Raw genomic sequence first — 18,181 nt, 5'->3', positions numbered from 1 at the left:
GACGAACGAAGCTGGGACTGTACAGAAAATTTATAGTACCAGTACTCACATACGCCTCTGAGACATGGACTCTGTCCAAAACTGACGAAGCCCTCTTAGCCACTTTCGAGAGGAAGATGCTCAGAAGGATTTTTGGCCCCGTATGTGTGGCCGCTACAATGACGAGCTCCGGTGGGCTGGTCACGTCATGAGAATGACACAGGACCACCCAGCCCGTAAAGTCCTTTTGACCGTCCACACGGACAGATGAGGCGTGATAGGCCCAAAATGAGATGGAGTGATGGCCTTGATGCGTCCCCCAGAATGGCCTCGATAACGGATTGGCAGACGACGGCGCTAAACCGTGAACGGTATCGAGGATTGTTGCAGCAGGCCAAGACCGCAAAGCGGTTGTAGCGCCTGATAAGTCGGTTAGTAAGTAAGATTCAGGATAATATCTGTAGCACAACACTTATTTGTGCTAGATAAGTATTTTGTTTTGGGGTTGCGCCAAAGGCATCAGCAGACAAACCTATGGGTCATTTTGCAACTCGCAACAACTTACATACAACAATGCAATTCTACCAGCGTTCCAGAAGCTTTCGTAGCTACAATGAACTTCGAAAATTTGTCCAAGGGACTCCAGAAGCACAACATAATTTCTTATATGTCAACATACGACCGGTATTGCTGTAGGTGTTCTGGATTCACCTTTTCGAGTGTCCCAACTATATTTGGTGAAATGTATTAACAGGACATAGAGAGAAGGAGTATTAACCACGAGTTTGCTTAGTTGTTCAGAAAACCTCTTGCCTAGCCAAGAAAGAACTAGTGAGCGACCTCTTCAGTTCGAGGAAAGTAGAAGCTCACTGCGTTCTTTGGCTGGATAATGTGCTGTCGTTTCTGTTGGAGCTCTAATGCCTTCCTGGTCCAATTCTGCTGAAAAAGCGTTGTAGCCTTGGGCTAGTGGCACCTCACTGATTCATTATGATTCAGGTAACTTTTCAAAATTCTCCTTTTTCAAGCCTGTGAAATTGTGTTTTGTTTAGTTATACGTTGGATCATACTGTGACTGCAAGGTTTTAGAAATTATCTGTACAATTGCGATATTCGTGATCCACTTTATCTCAAAGCTTTGTATTGCAGCCTGTTTCGACCTCCACTAGTCAGGATTGGGCGGCTCGGTGGTAGATGCGACAGAGGCGCCGGTCTTCACAAGACAGGACCGAGGTTCAAGTCTCATCTGGGCCTTTCCCCCATAGAGGGGATTGACTAAAGCCATAAGCAAAACATCGTTAGGCCAAGGAATAAGAAGAAGTAGTAGTGTGGGTTGAAAATCCAGACTTGAGCGAGTTCGATGAACTTTTTCACTCGGCTAGCTGTTAGATATTTATTAAGGATCATCGCTTCAATTATATGTCCTTTTCAAACTGTCCGCTGCCAATTTCTTAGTTTAATGTCTTTACAGGATCGCCGTTCATTTTGGCAAGTTTTAAAATAATCGTATGTTGTAAAACGGCAACGGTATATTTTACTTATCCCTGCGAGACACCTGGTGAATGAGTTCGGTTATCTGCTCCTTTAATGTCATCATGCGTTTAGCTCTTACGTACTTCAGATATGTAGCCCAAGAGCTGGCGATTTCTTTGATATAAATAAATGAAATGAAATATGCATAAAAACAGCAAATCTTCATGTGTTACATTGTCTGAGTCTCCAAATCTGCGCTTCAACCTAGAGGTCCTAGAGTCCTCCAAGGGGAGTTGCTACAGTTGTACTACCTCTAAATTCACCCATTTTTTTAAGATTTTGTGGAGGCTCATCAAACCTAATCTACCGCTTGCTACAATAGCTCAGTAATAAAGCTGCCGAATCTATCATTTGTGCGGGAATGGCCCATTTAATAGACATCTAATTTGCGCCCTCATCCAACTTTGTATTGGTCCTTCACCACCGTCCGATTAATCCTTTCGCCAAAAGGGTTGTTAAATGTCACTCAAACCACGTAAAACCAGCAGCCAAACCAAGCAAAAAACGATATTCCCACTCGAAAGAAAAGTTGTACGACCGTCATTTGAAAAGCCACAGAATGATTCCCGTTGTAAGCGTTGCTCATCGGCTATGATGCTGGTTTAGGGGTTGTTGTTGCCGTTGTGGGTTGTCCGAATCTCGCTCGCTCTATTGCCAGCGCGAACCGCAATCCGTTTTGCACGTTGGGCCGCTCGAAACAAACCGTAAAATTGTCGATTAGGGTGCACACTTACTGGCTTACTGGTGGAGTTGGGTGATTTTCGCTCGTTCTCCATTTCACTTTAAGGCCTCGTTCCTGATCCCTCGCGCTCAATCGTACCCCCGTTTGACCGGTCCGGGGAATAAAAATAAGCGTGTTCCTTACCAAGACGCTCAATGCCGAGGACCATAAAAATCAGTCTCTTTCCATAATGGTTGGGAAATAAACAAAATGTTACCCCGCGAAAAGCTTTCCCCCCCGTTCGGTAAGGTTCGTTTGTTCCCCGTAGCCACAGAAGAGTGATGTCTGTCTGCGGGTTTCCGGATTCGCATCATTTGAAAAAGGACGGGAACGAGCGGAAAAAAATAAAGAGCGGTTAAAAAGGAATAAAACACCAATACTAAATTACACTTCTCCCAAGCGCACCCAAACCCTTAATGGCTTGGGCTGAATGATTTCTTGAGCCTTTGCCTGTCCAAATCGCTGGATAAATGACGGTGTCCAAACATTCGGCACCGTGACGCTCAGTCAATTAAATCCGCTGTTGTTCACCGAGCTATCGTTCGTCCTGAGGACTCTTCTGGTGCTTTTTTGTTTGTTTGCTCTTTTAAAACAAGACAACACGAATTTTGTGTGGCATGTTACATCGCTGTAGTGATGGGTTGTTATCTGGAATGCACTCATAGTTCCACTCCGGATTCGATCCTGGTTCGAGTCCAGTTCAGATTCCAAGGAAAAGGAACCATCGGTTTCAACCAGAACCGTTCGGAATCGTCCTGAATTTTCCGGAATCAACTGAAACCGTCAGAACCGTCTGGAACCTTCCGGAACCGACTGGAACCGTTTGAAACTGTTCGAAATCGTAGTCAGCCAGTATTAGTGAGTATGAACCCACCATTAGAGAACGGGTTAACGCACGATTTTAAAAGTCTGCTCTAGCTTTATTCTGCTTTATTTTAATCCATCAATCAAGCTATTTAGTCCTGCAACATCCCCAACTTCTACATCCGTTGTCAATACAATCATGGATCCATACAATGATTTAAAATCGTAAAAAGGTGAGTAATTAGTTAGAGAACTAATACTTGTCAACTACGATTCCAGATGGTGTCAATGGTTCCGACAGTTCCAGACGGTTCAACTAATTCCGACAGTTCCGACGGTTCCTACAAAAGCAGTTCCGGACATTTTTTAGGGTACCGACAGTTCCGCAAGTTCCAGTTCGATTGAACCTCCACTCCGGAACTGGCTCCGAGTTTTGTGGACTCGACCGGAACCGGTAGCTCCGCCTTCTTTTGCTAATTTTGCCCATCTCTACTTTGCAGATGTATCCATCCGATGAAGGCTGTTCTTCGTCTTACACGCTGCCTGCACGTTCGCACTATAGCGATAAACGGAACAAATTGAGGCATAATCATCGTTAATAAACCTACCACCACCACCAAATGTCCTCCCATTTCTAGCTGATGGTTTTTTCTGGGTTCTGATTTTATTTTAACTCATTTGTAGTGGATTTGAGTTTCGAGTTTACACTGGTTTTGCGGTTGTATCGATTGGGCGAGACGCTTCTGTGAGCATCATTTCCAACACTCCAAACCATATTGACTACTGGGCAAATGGAAAAATCCCAGAATATCTACTGACAGCAATCAAAGCACAGCATTAGCAGCGTAAGACTGTAATCGTTTTGTTTTCCCACCGAGCGATTTTCCTCTTTCCCCAAAACGCGAACGTTATCCAACGGCCGACTCCAACGCATTAAGATTATAATCACTTATAAATATCAAACCGGAAAGCATAAACCCATAGCACATACACACACACACAAATTGTTGGAAGAATTGCTGATCGTTATCTGAATAGAGAAAAATCGAAAACAAGAAAACCCGGAGACCGGAAAAGAATTTTCCACCCGAAACGCGGGCGCTCGCTATCCACCGCTTATCGTTTTGATTTTTATTTTCCGCTTACCAGCCCAAAGCTTGGCCCAGCCCAGCTTCACAGCGGTTTACTTGATAGGCTTAGGAATGTTTTGCTGATGGCTTTAAATGTTTTTTTGTTTCCCGGTGGGAAGCATTGCATTGCATTCGTTTTCGGCACGATCGGCACGCACTGATTATTATTGGCCGCAACAGGCGCATTATTTGTGCGCCGCTCCGTTGGAAAAGGGAATGGATGAGCTTGTATTTGTTTAGCATGTTGTTTCGTCTTTAGTCCTTTTTTCTAACGTTGCTTCTGCCGTATCGCAAGCTTCACTAATCCAATCGCTTGAAAAATAAAAACCCATTCCTTCGCTTCCTAATGGTTCCGGTCAGTTATACCCGTGGAAGGAAACGAGTGGTGGTAGAGAGTGGGAGAAAGGAAAAACTCTTTCCGCCAGCTGACGTGTGCTATCCATGATGACCGGGCGAAGCGGCCAACGCCATCCCAAAAAGTGGGCCATAAAAAAATCCCTTTCCGAAATGGGTAATGAAAAACAAAATACCATTTTGCTATTATCCCCGAACGATACCGATGACCCGATGGCTCGCTATTGTTGAATGGGGTTGAATAAAAAAACACACACACACCAACACGCTAAGGGAAAATGTTTATACATTCGTTCAATGAATCAGCTATTTAGATTATGCCACCTAAGCTCCCGGAGGAGTCACGTTGACACGCAAAGTGGGCCTTGATTCTACATTCGGGGCACGATCTACGGCCAACTGTCAGTGCCCAATTGACTGTGCTGGGGTTAGGTTTGATGCGCCGATAGAGCAAATAATCGTAAGCCAGAGCTTGATTTCACAAAACAACATATCGTGTGGGTTACACGATTATGGAATGTAATACGTAGAAGAGTTTTAGTTTCAAAACATGGTGCCTGAGTGAAAAGGTTGGGGAAATTTATATCTTAAATTTATGAACGTATGATGCCTGATTTAAACAATGCGTCAAAGCTCCAGTGGCTTTTTTTAAGTGCCTCCGTGAGAAGTTGATGATGTTTTCCATCACATTAAGCCATCTGCCAGAATTTGTGCAAAAAAATGGCAACATAATAAATTAAAAAGTGTCTCAAAATCCGTATTTTGGAGGTGGTCTTTATGGGAATTGAACCCCAGCTCAAATCCTTGAAGCCATGTGAAGACCGGTGCCGTTATTGCCTCTGCCAACGGATCACCCCAAAGACTTACGGAAAGACTGAAAAGAACATATATAGGGCAAACTTGAAGTTATGGAGATTGTGGAGTCGTTTTTTACCTCGAAAGATCGCTGTATCCTATCCGAATTGTCCTTCCATAATCAAATGTATATTTTAATATATTTTATTTAGTTAGAAAAACCGTAGTTTCCATCAAATAGAAACTCTACCTTCGCTTCAGTTGGAATCTCTCTCCTCCTAAACCAATCAAGGGCTTAGGCTGAGCAAACCTTATCCAGGGTGAGCTAGTTTGTTTCAATGTATGAGGTTTCTTCATCCAATCCATTCAAGTCGAAGTAATGTTCCTAGCGAGTATCTATATCGTGAGGGGATACCTTATCCCGAGTGTATTCGGATGGTTCGTTGTCTATCATTTCATGGTCCATGAGAGTAGCCCTGGTCAAAGTGGCCTTAATCCAGATCCATATCTGCTGTATTGGAACATGGAACTCTAGGAGTGACCTCATGTCTCTTTAACGCTGACTCTTCTGTCATTGGCAATACCAGACATGAACTACTATTGGGCTATCGTTAAGGAGCCCTGTGATGAACGACAACTGTGTTTGCTCAAGTCACTCTGTATCGGGCACCTGGCCCTGTATTCAAGACGGTCATCCCAGGAACAAGCTTGATTTTTGCGTTGTATGGACTCCAACCGCGCGAGAGCCTGCTGAGCGGCAGGCAACCACACTGCATTGGCGTACGTCACCACCGACAGCTTAAGGGAACAGTACAGCGTTTTTATAGACATCTTGAAACGATGAGATCAAACTGTTGTTTGAAGGAGAGCCTTGTGTGAAGAAAATTGCCCAGGCACTTAACGCACTGTTGTCTCTCTAAGTACTGTCCATTTGGCGCGTAATTGAACACAGCTAAAGCTCGTGATAGGCTGAAAGAAATCGTTATATATTTATTGGCACAGAGATTTAATGCATCACGCCTGAACCAACTATTTTACTTGCAAAATGAAACCTGTAGTCGAGCATGGTATTCAGGTTCATTTTTTTTGTCCTAATATTTTAGCATCGTCCGCGCAGTGGCGGTTGTTTCTCGCTAATATCACAATTAGAGGGGCCTCAACTGCCATTCTGCTCGAAGTCTCCAAACATCTCGACCTTCCACTGCGTCCGCGTATATTAATCATTGATTTCAAAATCTTACGTTATGATCTGGATTATTCTATTGCATTAAATATCTTATTCCACCGTTCAATATCACTAACCGGTAATCGTACATCGAAGTCCACTTGTGTCAAGTGTCATAACATTTTAAGTAGGTTTATTAAATAAAATAAATTTAGTAAATTAAACTCAATCATTTTTTTCTCATTTGTCTTCAAAAACACTTTCACCTTAAAATCATATACTGGCATTGATTTTAATCGCCTGAACAGTGTTATAATTTAGCATTCTGTTTATTTTACATAAAAAGGTATTTTATATACAGGATTTTATTCCGAACCCTATAATATAGGCTTCAGCGAATCGGATGTTATAAGGTGCATTTAGTTTCAGTGAAAATATTACTCCAACCCTTCATACCGGTAACCTTGAGCGGTTCTTGAGCGGACCGCCTCGAGGCTTCAACCTAGGAAATGACAATCCATCCAACTCTGGATCCAACCTTTTACAAAAAAATACAAAATGAAAGAAAAATCATGCACAGCTTCTCACGCTACGGGGAAAAACTGTACCGTATGGTCATTACACCCATGATGTAACCACAGCCGAAGGTGTAGACCGCCTATCTTGCACAAACGTTCCCGTGAGCGATCCACATGTACCGGTACCGGTTTCGAAGTTTTTGCACAATTTTCCATTGTTTATTGTTTCTGGTGGTGGTTTGCGGGTGTGTGTGCTATTTTACCAAACATGCCTCGGAAATGTGTTTCAAATTGAGTTTAAAATTACGTTCTCCATGTCCCAGCTCCAGCTCAGAGGAAGATGTGGAAGTTGGCGGTAAAAGCGGCAGACAAACACCAACTCTGCCCCTTTAGATGCGTTTGATATTGGGCGGATGGCGGACGAAGGCTTGTCCTTAGTTTCCACCACCGGTACGGCGGAGCAATTTGAAACGAAAAAAGAAATCAAGAACCTCAGGTACCGAGCGGCTGTGTTTGGTGGAATGGACGGGCCAATTTGAGGCAAGATCTGGTGAATACTGGACGACTAAGGACGAAAACTTCATCGTTCAAGTGTGCGGTTGCTCCGACGCGTACGGAGATCCATGTGCAGATGCACGCCCGGGAAGCAGTGAGAACCGGGGCAAAAGTAAAATTTATGACTTTTCATAAACTGTGCCACCGGTTGAATTTTTCCGCACCATCTAAAGTACCTCGTGTGGTGTGGAGGATGACGGTGGATTCGGCAGCCCGTACTGCCGAATGTCTCTGCTGATTGCGACCTCGGAATGTGGTTTCGCTGCGATGGGGAGATGGGAAGGCGGGATAGTCGGAGAACAAAAACAGAGCAACTCATCCCGTTCGACAGTAAACCACGGAACCGGAAATGATCCAACCTCGATGAGACAGGTCGTTTGAGGTGAAAAGAAAAGCTACGGGCAAGCGGGAGGGGGCGCAAGGCAGCAAAACGACTATTTAGGCTAGGTTGCGATGCTGCGGTAGGATGTGGTTTTGGGTGAAGATTTTCAGATCGTCTCAGCAATATTTGAGGAACCAGGTTCAGGAACAGGTTCAGGACCAGGCTGCCGGATTCATTTATGCGTTTTCCTTTCCGTTGCAGTCGCGAAAGAAGGGAAAGGGAACGGAGAGGCTTGGAGGAAAAACGCGGCGGGGCCAGAAGTTTACTTTCGAGAGAAAACATATTTTACGCCATGCTCACCTTGGGGTTCCGGTCGTTCGGGTGGTGGAATTTGTCGAAGTGAGTTTTGTTGACTCTTCGCTTCCGAGTTGACGATAGTTTTCGGTACGGATTGGTTGCAGCGAACAAGCGGCTGCAGTTCGTCGGAGTAGAAGAAGAAGTAGTAGTAAGTGCTTACGCGTACCCTTTTGCTCCAGAGCTGGTGGAGGAATGTTTCAATGCCAAAGCACAAGAGTTGGTGCCTGTGCAGTACGCAAAGTTTCCCTGTTAGGAGAATATTTCCGACCGACTTTGGAAGCAAGGTTTTGCGTTCTCTTGTTTGCTTGCCTTGACACGGGCGACACCGGCAACCGGTCCGCCTAACCGTTGGTTAGGGGCTGATTGCACTAATGGTATTTTGTTTTGAAATTTTCTTTCCAGCTCAATTTATATGACATCGTACGACAAATGCTTCAAAAGCTTGTTTTGCAGCGTATCTTTTGTTTACAGTGCAGGGCACGACACATTGCAGTTCAGAGGTCTGGGATTTTCAAATAATCGGGTTTTACTGTTTGAATTTTATTTCATATGCGTGGGACCAGGTTTGCGGAAGCGTAGTTTGAGCATAATGAAGGTTTTCTTAAGCATGAGAAGTGTTAGAAATTAAGATTGTCAGGATTGAGAATCTATCGGACTTGAAAAGAAACATGTATAAGCGTTGGCCCATGCGGCCCAGGAATTGGAATCAAAACTTAGGCTTGATCGTTTCCCTGTATGCATGGCAAACTCCCCTGTTCATGGAGTCATGGGAGGTATTTATTTATTTTTCTTTTGGTGCATTAAAGCTGGATTTTGTAAGCTAGAAAGGGAAGCTGGAGTCTTTATGCTAGTAGGAAGGGTCTACATCGAATGTGAATATTTCAAAGTTTAACGAGTAACGTATACATTATTTTGGTGGTGCTCTAACAACTGATGAGAGGTAGAAGATATGGTTGTGCCCGATCACTCAGCCCTCAAAATACAGATTTTATTAACAAATCTAAAAAATCTACACTCAAATTTAAGGACGATGTGAAGGATAACAGGCGCTGATTTTCTGAGGGTGGCCAAAACCAGATGAATTCGATGGCTGAGGCACGTAATGAGGACTCATAATCCAAAAAGAAGGTGCTCGCTAGTGACGTGTCCGGCACGAGTACCAGAGAAGCATAGTGAGCACGTTGGCTGTTTCAGGTAGAGCCTAACGTGTCGGAGATCGGATGAAGCCACTGTTGGAGGATTTCAGCCCTTTACAGAGTTTCTTGAAAACAGGTTGGCGACCTAATCATGTCTTTTAGACGTGCTCTACCCTTATCAGGCCAAGAAGAACAAGAAGGGAAAATATTACTCAAATCAGATTGATTTACATGGTTTGATGAGGTCAAATTCGAAATTTACCAACATTTACGTCTTTTTAACAACTAGCCACTAACAAGATCTTGATCTGTTTTTTTTATTTAAATTAAAACTCCTCAACTTTTGCTTTTTCTAAGCTTACCTTCACATTAACATCTTATGCTAGCATAGGCTCAAAAATGGACAATGATAGCGATACTTATATTGGTGACAAGTAGGCACAAGAACTTGAATAAAATATGTTAAATATTTTATAAAAATGATGCCAATTATTGGTTTGTTCTTCAAACTGGTCGTTGTTCTGGATGATATTTTAAAAATTTTTGTTCGAATATTTTCGGGAAATATCACTTAAATTCATTAAGTAGATATAAACATACATACATCCGTAAAAAAAACTATTGAGAAGCAAGAAAATTATCACGGTCCTCTACAAAGTAAGTAAAGCATCCTATTTCATTCCATGGACAAAAGGTTTTCGAAAGTATTTTAATAGCTCGATTTTTTCCTTTCTCCTTAGCAAATAGCAAAGATGATTCGTTTCTATCGCAACAGTTACAAACTCGGTGCCATTTATCATTAATTTGAAAGCATTTTTTCTCGTACACAGGTACACGAGTGCTGATGCAGATAACACCGAATAAAGCACTTGGTCACTTGGCCACCCCTTTCAGCCGATGACGCGAAGCCGTAAGCCAACTACGCCAAAGATTACTCTCCGGTTGTGTGTTGTTGTGCTCTATCATCACGCAACAGCCGCGTTAGTCCAGCTAAGAACTCTGAACGAAGAGTACAAAAAAACAACCAATACAACAGGCGACATTCAGGCGACAAAACCAAAGACGCTATTATAATCGCGTAACTAATGTTTTGCATGAAATCTTACGTCTTATCGCGTGGCCACAAAACAAACCGCTTCTGCACGTGCACCGTTCTGTTGCTGCTGCTGCTGCTGCTGTGGAATCGTGAATGAAAAATGTGCTCAAATTTATATTTTATGATTCAAGAAAACTAGTTCCACACTTTATGCCGGCGCGGATGGGTTGTGATGAGCAATGCCGCAGTGAGAGGCAGAGCAAATGATAAGAATAAATTATCCGACCGTGCGATGAATCAACCGTCCCGTGCTTGTCCCCGTTGCGCAGGTTGAAGGTGACTTCGAGAGTAACACGCGGGGACATTTAGCCGAAGGAATGACCACAGCTAAAACCACCACCACCACCAAGACAACGACCACGCAATGGCAAAGAATAGCTTCAATAAATCATAAGCGTCCTGTTGAAAGGCAACTCCCGTGCAGTGTGTCTCGGGCCCCTTTTTCATTGAATCCCGTCGGCTGGGAGGGACGAGCGAACAGACAACAAAAAAAAAAAACGGGGCAAAAGGTACGAAAAGTGGCTGATAATAGAAGAAGAAGGTTGCACTTCGTGCGAGTCGCCAAAAGGGATGACCCAGGCGGGGAGGGGAGCTAGGGCGTGAAACTGGGAAATAAAAGCATGCGAACTGTAATCTTTTCACCTCAGCGAACGGACGGTAAGCATCGTCGTGGAAACGCATCCAACGCCACACCAGTCACCATGGTTGCCGTCGTCATCGTTGTCATCATCCTTCGCATCGGTCATTATTCGCATAGCCCTACACGGTGCGGTGAGATGGCCCTAGGAGGTCAGGACGATACCGCAAAAGGACGATGCGCGTCGAGCCATCTTAAAATCAGCGACCAAACGAATCCCTGCCCAACGCCACATGCCCATACTCGGAGTTGTGGGGAGTGAAAAGGGGCCGCCGAGGACGCAGAGAGCGGTATCTTAGAAGCGAAGCTTTTTAGCATGACAGACACTCACACGCACAAGCTCAACCCATACAAAAAAGTGTAACTAGAATAGAAAAGAAAACGATGAACTCGGGTGGTAAATTTGATAAGCAGCATCGGGACACATCCAACTTTTGCTTTCTTTCTGTCGCTGCCGTTGAACATAAAAGTGAGGAGCGAGGACCAAGCAAGGAGGGTCTACGGGGGTTCACCCGATGAGCGATGGCGTTGATAACCCAGGCTAAGGAAGCTTTTGATGTGACTGGGACGACCACTAAGATGGCCGGACAACCCGTATCACTGTATCACGGAGGCCTCAGGTTGAGGTTTGTGCTTCAAACCGTCATTCATCAGCTTCATCCTCGAAGGACTCGCCTCGCCTGTTTTGGTCACCCGGGGTTGGCCTTTTGATATCGTTGAACATTTGCACAAAATTACTCTTCCAGCACACACACACACACACAAAGCGGGACAATCCAGTTGTAAGAAAAAAGTCCAAGTCCTTTGCTTTCTGCGCCGTGCTGGAAACGGTTAATGGAGGGATGGGATAGAAAATTAAATTTATGAGCTAAATTTTTCTTCCTCCCTTTCTCTGACCCCGAAAGCAGTGTGAGTGAGACTTTTGAAAGGAGTGCGATATGCTATTAGTGGTGGGTATTAGAGTGTGTTTAACAAAACGCTCGCACAACGGTCAGTTTGCTTGTCCGTTTGCTTTAAAAAGGGGAGCATCGTTCGGACGAGAAAGCCTACCGCTTTTTTTCCCTCGTCTGTTGTAGATATCCACCAAGAAAAAGGGACTTGGGATATTTGTAAGGATATGTCCGAGTTGAAAAAAAAAAAGTTGTAGTGAAATGGAGTAAATCCGGGACGTGTTTAACTTTCTCGGACACATTCCCTTCCCTGACTAACACTCGTGTGTTCCTTTTTTTCCTTTATTAAGGTCACTCCTTAGGTGGATCACTACTATCCAGCCTTTTACGAATGTGCCGGGGTGTCATATGTTTATGCGATAATGATTTTTATCCTGTCAAACTGTAACCTGTAAGTCCGGTTCGAGCAGTATCCTCAGGTAGATACGGAAAATGCTATTTCGTTGATTTATGATGTTTTACCCAAGAAGAAATACTTTTGAAAGATTCCACCAACGTCACACCAGCGTTTTCTGGTGTGATGTTGGTTCAATGGAAACGAATAGAATGGGACGATAGTACACGTACAAAAGTTATCATTTCGAAGGTTGTTTCAAGAACTATCCAGAGGATTTTGAGAAGTTTTTGGAGAAAAAGTTTGAGTTACTCTTTCATCTATTCTTGAGGATATTATTTCATTATTATATTATTTCATACCTGATTGCTGGACTGGGTTGCTGGAGTATGTCAACAACAAAATTATCACTGAGAATTGAGCTTTCATCATCATACAAACCATTCATTAACTGCTAGATCTGATAATCTATAAATGAGTCCTATTTCCTATAAGGACCATGCTATTCATGCTGGTAACTTCAAACCGAAGATGATATCAAACAGATATGAAAAGGAGACGTCAAGTACCTCTGTTTTTTTTTTTTTTATTCATAAAGAACGGCCTGGCCGTATTGCTAGGTACCTCTGTTTATCAGGAAAACTCTTATAAAGGACCATGTCCATATAAGGTGCCTCAAGAAGCATCATGAGCTGATAAAACATGTACATTGCAACACATTAAACTTGATTGCAGGATCCTCTTTTTAAGCGCTGATTTATGATTTCAGGAATGATGACAGAACTGATCGCGGAGAACCTCTGTTGCCTGAAGTATTAAGAGTCTGCAAGTTAGGTGGCATCTTGTAAAATTTGAAAACACAAGTTAAATAGACAAGGATGTCTCATGTGAACTTCACCATCCATATTCGTAAGCATATAGTATTGAAGTGCCTGAAGCAATCTCTTGCCATTCCCGATGACAAGAGCTAATTAGACAGGTATTAGAGATTTGAGGACACTGGGAGTTTATTAGTTAGCAATAGTCTCCCTCCAACTTAGGTGGTGCCAGGGATTCAGAGAGGTTGTAACCCGGTCTATAGATGTCCCATTTCTGGAGGACTGCTGATAAATGTTTAAAGATGTAAATATTTTTAATAATGAATAAGAGTTCTCAAGTTTCATAGTAACAACATAAATAAATCAAGAGCCACAGTAAACCTGTAAGCATCGTCAAAAGAGCTTCTACACAGGCATCACTTTGGAATCTAAACTCTTGATATGACTCTGGAAAGTCAAATTATAAAAATTCAGAATAAGGGTTCCCAACAAACCATTGTGTTTTTTTACCTCAAAATGAACTGTACTTAGCTTGCATTAACTTCGAGACGGTCTATTTAATTTATTCAAAGCAGGATGTAATTATAGCAGCGCTGTCCTATAACATGTCAAGACCGCGCATTTAATCCCATTAGGACCGAGAGCAAAGGGTTCTCAGAACTAGCAAGATTTTCTGCAGTAAGAGTGTTAATCTTGACTAACGCTTTGTTTGCTACAGCATTTAACAAAATCCGCTATCCCGGAGACTGTTAAGAGAGCATCCATCGTTTCCACCGATTAAACCTCTAATTCTTCCCTTCTACTCTCCAAACTATCAGCGCGTACTTTTCCACTACGCGATATACAAAGTTGCACCCTTCTCATCAATCTTTTTCGTCACCTTTAAATCATCATTCGGCTTTCATTCTTATCTGCCAAGCAAATTGCTACATTTCACCGGACCTTGCGACTTATAAGCAGCAGCAGCAGCAAACCTAATGGCGCATTTCGAGAGTTAATTGTTTACCACTCGGCACAACACGAAGGCGCATAATTATTTCTAGCCATGAACTTAATTACTCCGCACGGTCGACCTCACCGCCAACCTAGGATCGAGGCGCATCGATTCCGGATCGAATTAAACAAACACTCAGAATGGGGCGCACACAACAGTCCGCGAGGGGTCCGACAGTTTTTCTACCATGTCATCATCTCGGAGTTTTCCCCGCCCAAAATCGGTACGTCGTCCGTTCTGCCGCTAACACCGGTGACGTTGCGAAAACACTAAGACTAGGGAATTGCGCTTCTGGTGGCGGCTGACGATGAAGGAAAAGTTTTGTTCTACCCTGTACGATGGGTGTGCTTAATGAACCATTAAGTTTATTTTTCTTGTGATGTGATGTTTAGCAGAGGTAGGAAAACATTTTTTCATCCTTCGTTCGGAGTTGCCCGAACTTCCCTGGAGGCGCTAGCGAAGGACGATTATGTTATCTGCGCCCGTCTAACGAAAGTTTTGCAACGACCCTAATGGGATAATGGAAAAACATGTTGCTCGTGATTGATTTGTCAACACCAATGATTAAGCGATAGTGGTTGCAGGTGGTGTTTTGGACTTGCGAGTCTACTATCTGCTCCGTGGAAGGCTATGCGTATGGCAAAGGAAGGCCACAAAAACAAACTTCAAGTTCCTAAAATCGGGTCACTTTGCACTAATTGTCATTGGCGGGTAGGTCACGCAGATCTACCGAGGGCCGGACCTGATGTCTGCTGTTAATTAATGGTCATCGGTAAATAGTCACCCGAGGGGGGGAGGGGGGGGGGTGAAGAATGTAATTAACTAACGGCTAGCCCCGATTGTACTAGTGTCATCATTACCGTGCACTCACTGGGCGATGGCACTTAATTATTTGTTTAAATAGAACGCTTTTCGCAGTGGCTTTTCTTGGAAGAGCGGGCGTATAAAAAGTGACTCCCTATGCTCGTGTTTGCTTCAGTTGAGCTTGACGAATCGTTCATTGCTAGTTGACCGTAGGTGGAATATAGGTGGATTATAGCGTATACAAAATGAAGTATTTGGCAGTCGTTTGTGTCGGGTTGATGTGTTGCATGATGGCGTTGGCTCAGAGTACACCTCGCCGTGATGCCGAATATCCACCGCCGGAGTTGCTGGAGGCGATGAAACCGCTGCACGATATTTGCGTTGGCAAAACTGGTGTTACTGAGGGTGAGCTTGGGTGTCTTCTGGATATTGCTCTAATGTGTTTTTACTCTACTTGCTTTTGACAGAAATCTGAATTCTGAATGTTAAATATAATCTCCTGTCATGCAATGTCATCACTTTCCAGAAGCGATCAAAAAGTTCAGCGACGAAGAGATCCACGAGGACGAAAAGCTCAAGTGCTACATGAACTGTCTGTTCCACGAGGCCAAGGTGGTGGACGACAATGGTGATGTGCATCTGGAAAAGCTGCACGATGCGCTCCCCAACTCGATGCACGACATTGCGCTGCACATGGGCAAACGATGCCTCTATCCGGAGGGTGAAAATCTTTGCGACAAAGCCTTCTGGCTCCACAAATGCTGGAAGCAGTCTGACCCGAAGGTAAGATTCTCCACCACTTCCACGAACAGCAGAACACAGTGACCTTTCTTTGCGTACGCTCTTTCCTGGTTGAGCATTATTTTATTCGAATACTCTGAAGAGAACCACCACACAGGAGTAGCAAAAAACGATATTCAAAACGCCGCGATTCGTCGAAACCGGAAATCGGAATAATTTCTTCTCGGTGGCAAGTTTTAAATTGAAAAAGTTTAACTTTTAATTGCTTCCGGCTAGTGTGACGCCATCGTGCGGCAAATATGGTTACGCCGAACGCGCCGTTCCTGATTCCGGTCGTAGTTTAAAGGGGACAAGCGAGATAGGGGAGAAAGAAGCGAAAACCTTGAAGTACTTTATTTCAGATTGAAATGCATTCGCTCGCGATTTCGGATCTCCTTTTTGCGCCTGGCAAGCACTTTAATCGGTGTGGGTTAACTCCACTTTTGCTTATCCTTTCTTTACAGCACTATTTCCTAGTGTAAGCTGTGAGGTTAAAGTGAGGCCACGAGACAGGAACTGCTACCAGCCAGACCAGACTCTACCGTGTGAGGATGTGCATCGTGAGTCGGTGCGATTGAGTGATCCTTGCTCGCTACCGGCTAATCCTGCTCCGGTGCTCCGGTACGGTTTTTTGGCATCCCGGTTCCGTGTCGGTGGTACGGAATTAGTAATTAACCTATTTTTCCTGCTTTCCGCATTGCACTGCACGTAGTGACGTTTCAACCGACCTGTGACTAACCAACTTCAACGCCACCATTTGATGGGTCGTCCGGTGGCCCTTGCAAACGGGTACGAATGGATGAAATTCAAAATTCCCATCCGAACTTTCGGTGCAAAGTTCTTACCTTCTCCTACTAACCTCCGCCCCTTCCTTCTTGCTGCGAACGGGAATTTCTTTTCCTGACCAAAAAAAAAGCTCAAAAAAAATAAAAAAAAGGATGAAAAAACCAAACCTACACACAATCTCTGACTCGGTTTCGGTACGGCTCATTGAGAAACAAAACGTAAAGAGAAACTATAATCAGACCGTATTTTCTTTTAATTACATTCGCGGGCAAAAACTTTCAACAAGTCTTACAGTTTGACTTCGTGTGGCGGACATGCACCGTTTTGCAAACGATTCCGGCGTTGGCTTTTAAATGGAGGTTTATTTAAGTTCGTCACTTGGTTGACGGTGGGTTTAAGTTTTTGTTTGCAATAGAGTTGGTTTTCCAACCTCAAGATGATTAAATACTTGAAATGTCTTAAAGTAAAATTGAAAACTTACTTCCGGTGTGGTTGAAGTGCAGTCGAGAATGAAAATTTTAATGAGTAATAAACATGATAAATGCAACATAGTTTTGAAATTTTTGACCCATGACGGTTAAGCTCAATATTGACTGTGTCCTAGGATTCGAACATCAAAGATACAGAATTATCAATTTTCCTTTTTTTAAGATGCAAAAATATTTTGATAAAGTTGTTTGAAAAGAACATTGCAAAAAGTATTGCAGTATACAACAGGCACATTGGAGTTACATTATATAAAATGTAAATGACTATAAGCACTCGTCTAAGATCTAAGATCAAAAATCCAATGGTTCCTAAAAAATTGATAGAAACTTCGAGTTTTGAAATCCATAATCTAAGATTCATCACTCTGGAACATTTAGGATTAGAAATGTGTGGTAAAAAAATCACGAGATCCAAGACCCGATATCCAAGATCCAAGATCCAAGAACCAACATTCAAGACCCAACATTCGAGATCCTGAATGCAAGAGATCTGAGATCTAAGATCCAAGGCTTCATTTCCGGTATGAAGCTAAAATCAAACACACGAGATCCACGATCCAAGATCTGCGTAATGAGATCCAAGGTCGGAGATCTTGAATCCACGAGATCTGTAATTCAAGATTCACAATCCAGGATGAGAGAGCAACATATCCAAGGCTTAATATCCGTTCCTAAAAAATACAGGCTAGATCCAAGATGCGAGATATAAGATATGAGATCCGAGACGCGAGATGCAAGATCTGAGATCCTGAATTCAGAATATCTGAGAGCCAAGATCCGGCATCCATGCGGGAGAGAGAAAGACGAGGCTTAATATACACTATTCAAATCCAAGGCTCGAAATCCAAGATGTGAGATACCGAATACAAGGGATCAGATATTCGATTTCCTGGATCCATAATGCGAGAAAAGAAACCAGGATCCAGGATGCAACATTAAAAATCCAGCGATCTGAGATGAAAAAATCCTATGCCTAATATCTGATATCCAAGATCGAAAATCGTATCATGATACGAGATACAAGATCTGTGATATTGATATCTAGTTTGAGCTTCCGGAACCTTGTAGAATTTCAGTGTATATGTTCCTTTGCTTTAACATTACTACTTTATCTTTTCAATCCCTAAC

General features: G+C 43.3%; 1 protein-coding gene across 2 annotated transcripts; it reads left to right on the top strand.

The window, feature by feature from the left end:
- Positions 1-15,122: 15,122 nt before the first annotated feature.
- On the top strand, positions 15,123-16,735 carry LOC118502746 (general odorant-binding protein 83a-like). Of its 2 annotated transcripts, XR_004905071.1 has the most exons (4): positions 15,245-15,404; positions 15,526-15,782; positions 16,244-16,400; positions 16,492-16,735. XR_004905071.1 is itself a non-coding variant. In XM_036035311.1 (3 exons), exons 1-3 carry the CDS (start codon positions 15,245-15,247, stop codon positions 16,259-16,261), a joined length of 435 nt encoding a protein of 144 aa, XP_035891204.1. In that variant the 5' UTR covers positions 15,123-15,244; the 3' UTR covers positions 16,262-16,735. The 2 variants fall into 2 exon arrangements, 1 of the variants encoding a protein (XP_035891204.1); XM_036035311.1 differs by having other exon boundaries at positions 15,123-15,404; positions 16,244-16,735.
- The last annotated feature ends 1,446 nt before the right edge of the window (positions 16,736-18,181 follow it).

Source organism: Anopheles stephensi, chromosome 2, assembly GCF_013141755.1.
Source record: "Anopheles stephensi strain Indian chromosome 2, UCI_ANSTEP_V1.0, whole genome shotgun sequence".
In the NCBI taxonomy this organism is placed as follows: Eukaryota; Metazoa; Arthropoda; class Insecta; order Diptera; family Culicidae; genus Anopheles; species Anopheles stephensi.
This window is presented reverse-complemented; position numbering and strand designations above follow the sequence as displayed.

Bases quoted from the DNA above. Each gene is read 5' to 3' on its own strand.
- LOC118502746 (XM_036035311.1), top strand. From the start codon at position 15,245: ATGAAGTATTTGGCAGTCGTTTGTGTCGGGTTGATGTGTTGCATGATG. The intron at 15,405-15,525 runs GTGAGCTTGGGT...ATCACTTTCCAG, and splicing joins CAAAACTGGTGTTACTGAGG to AAGCGATCAAAAAGTTCAGC.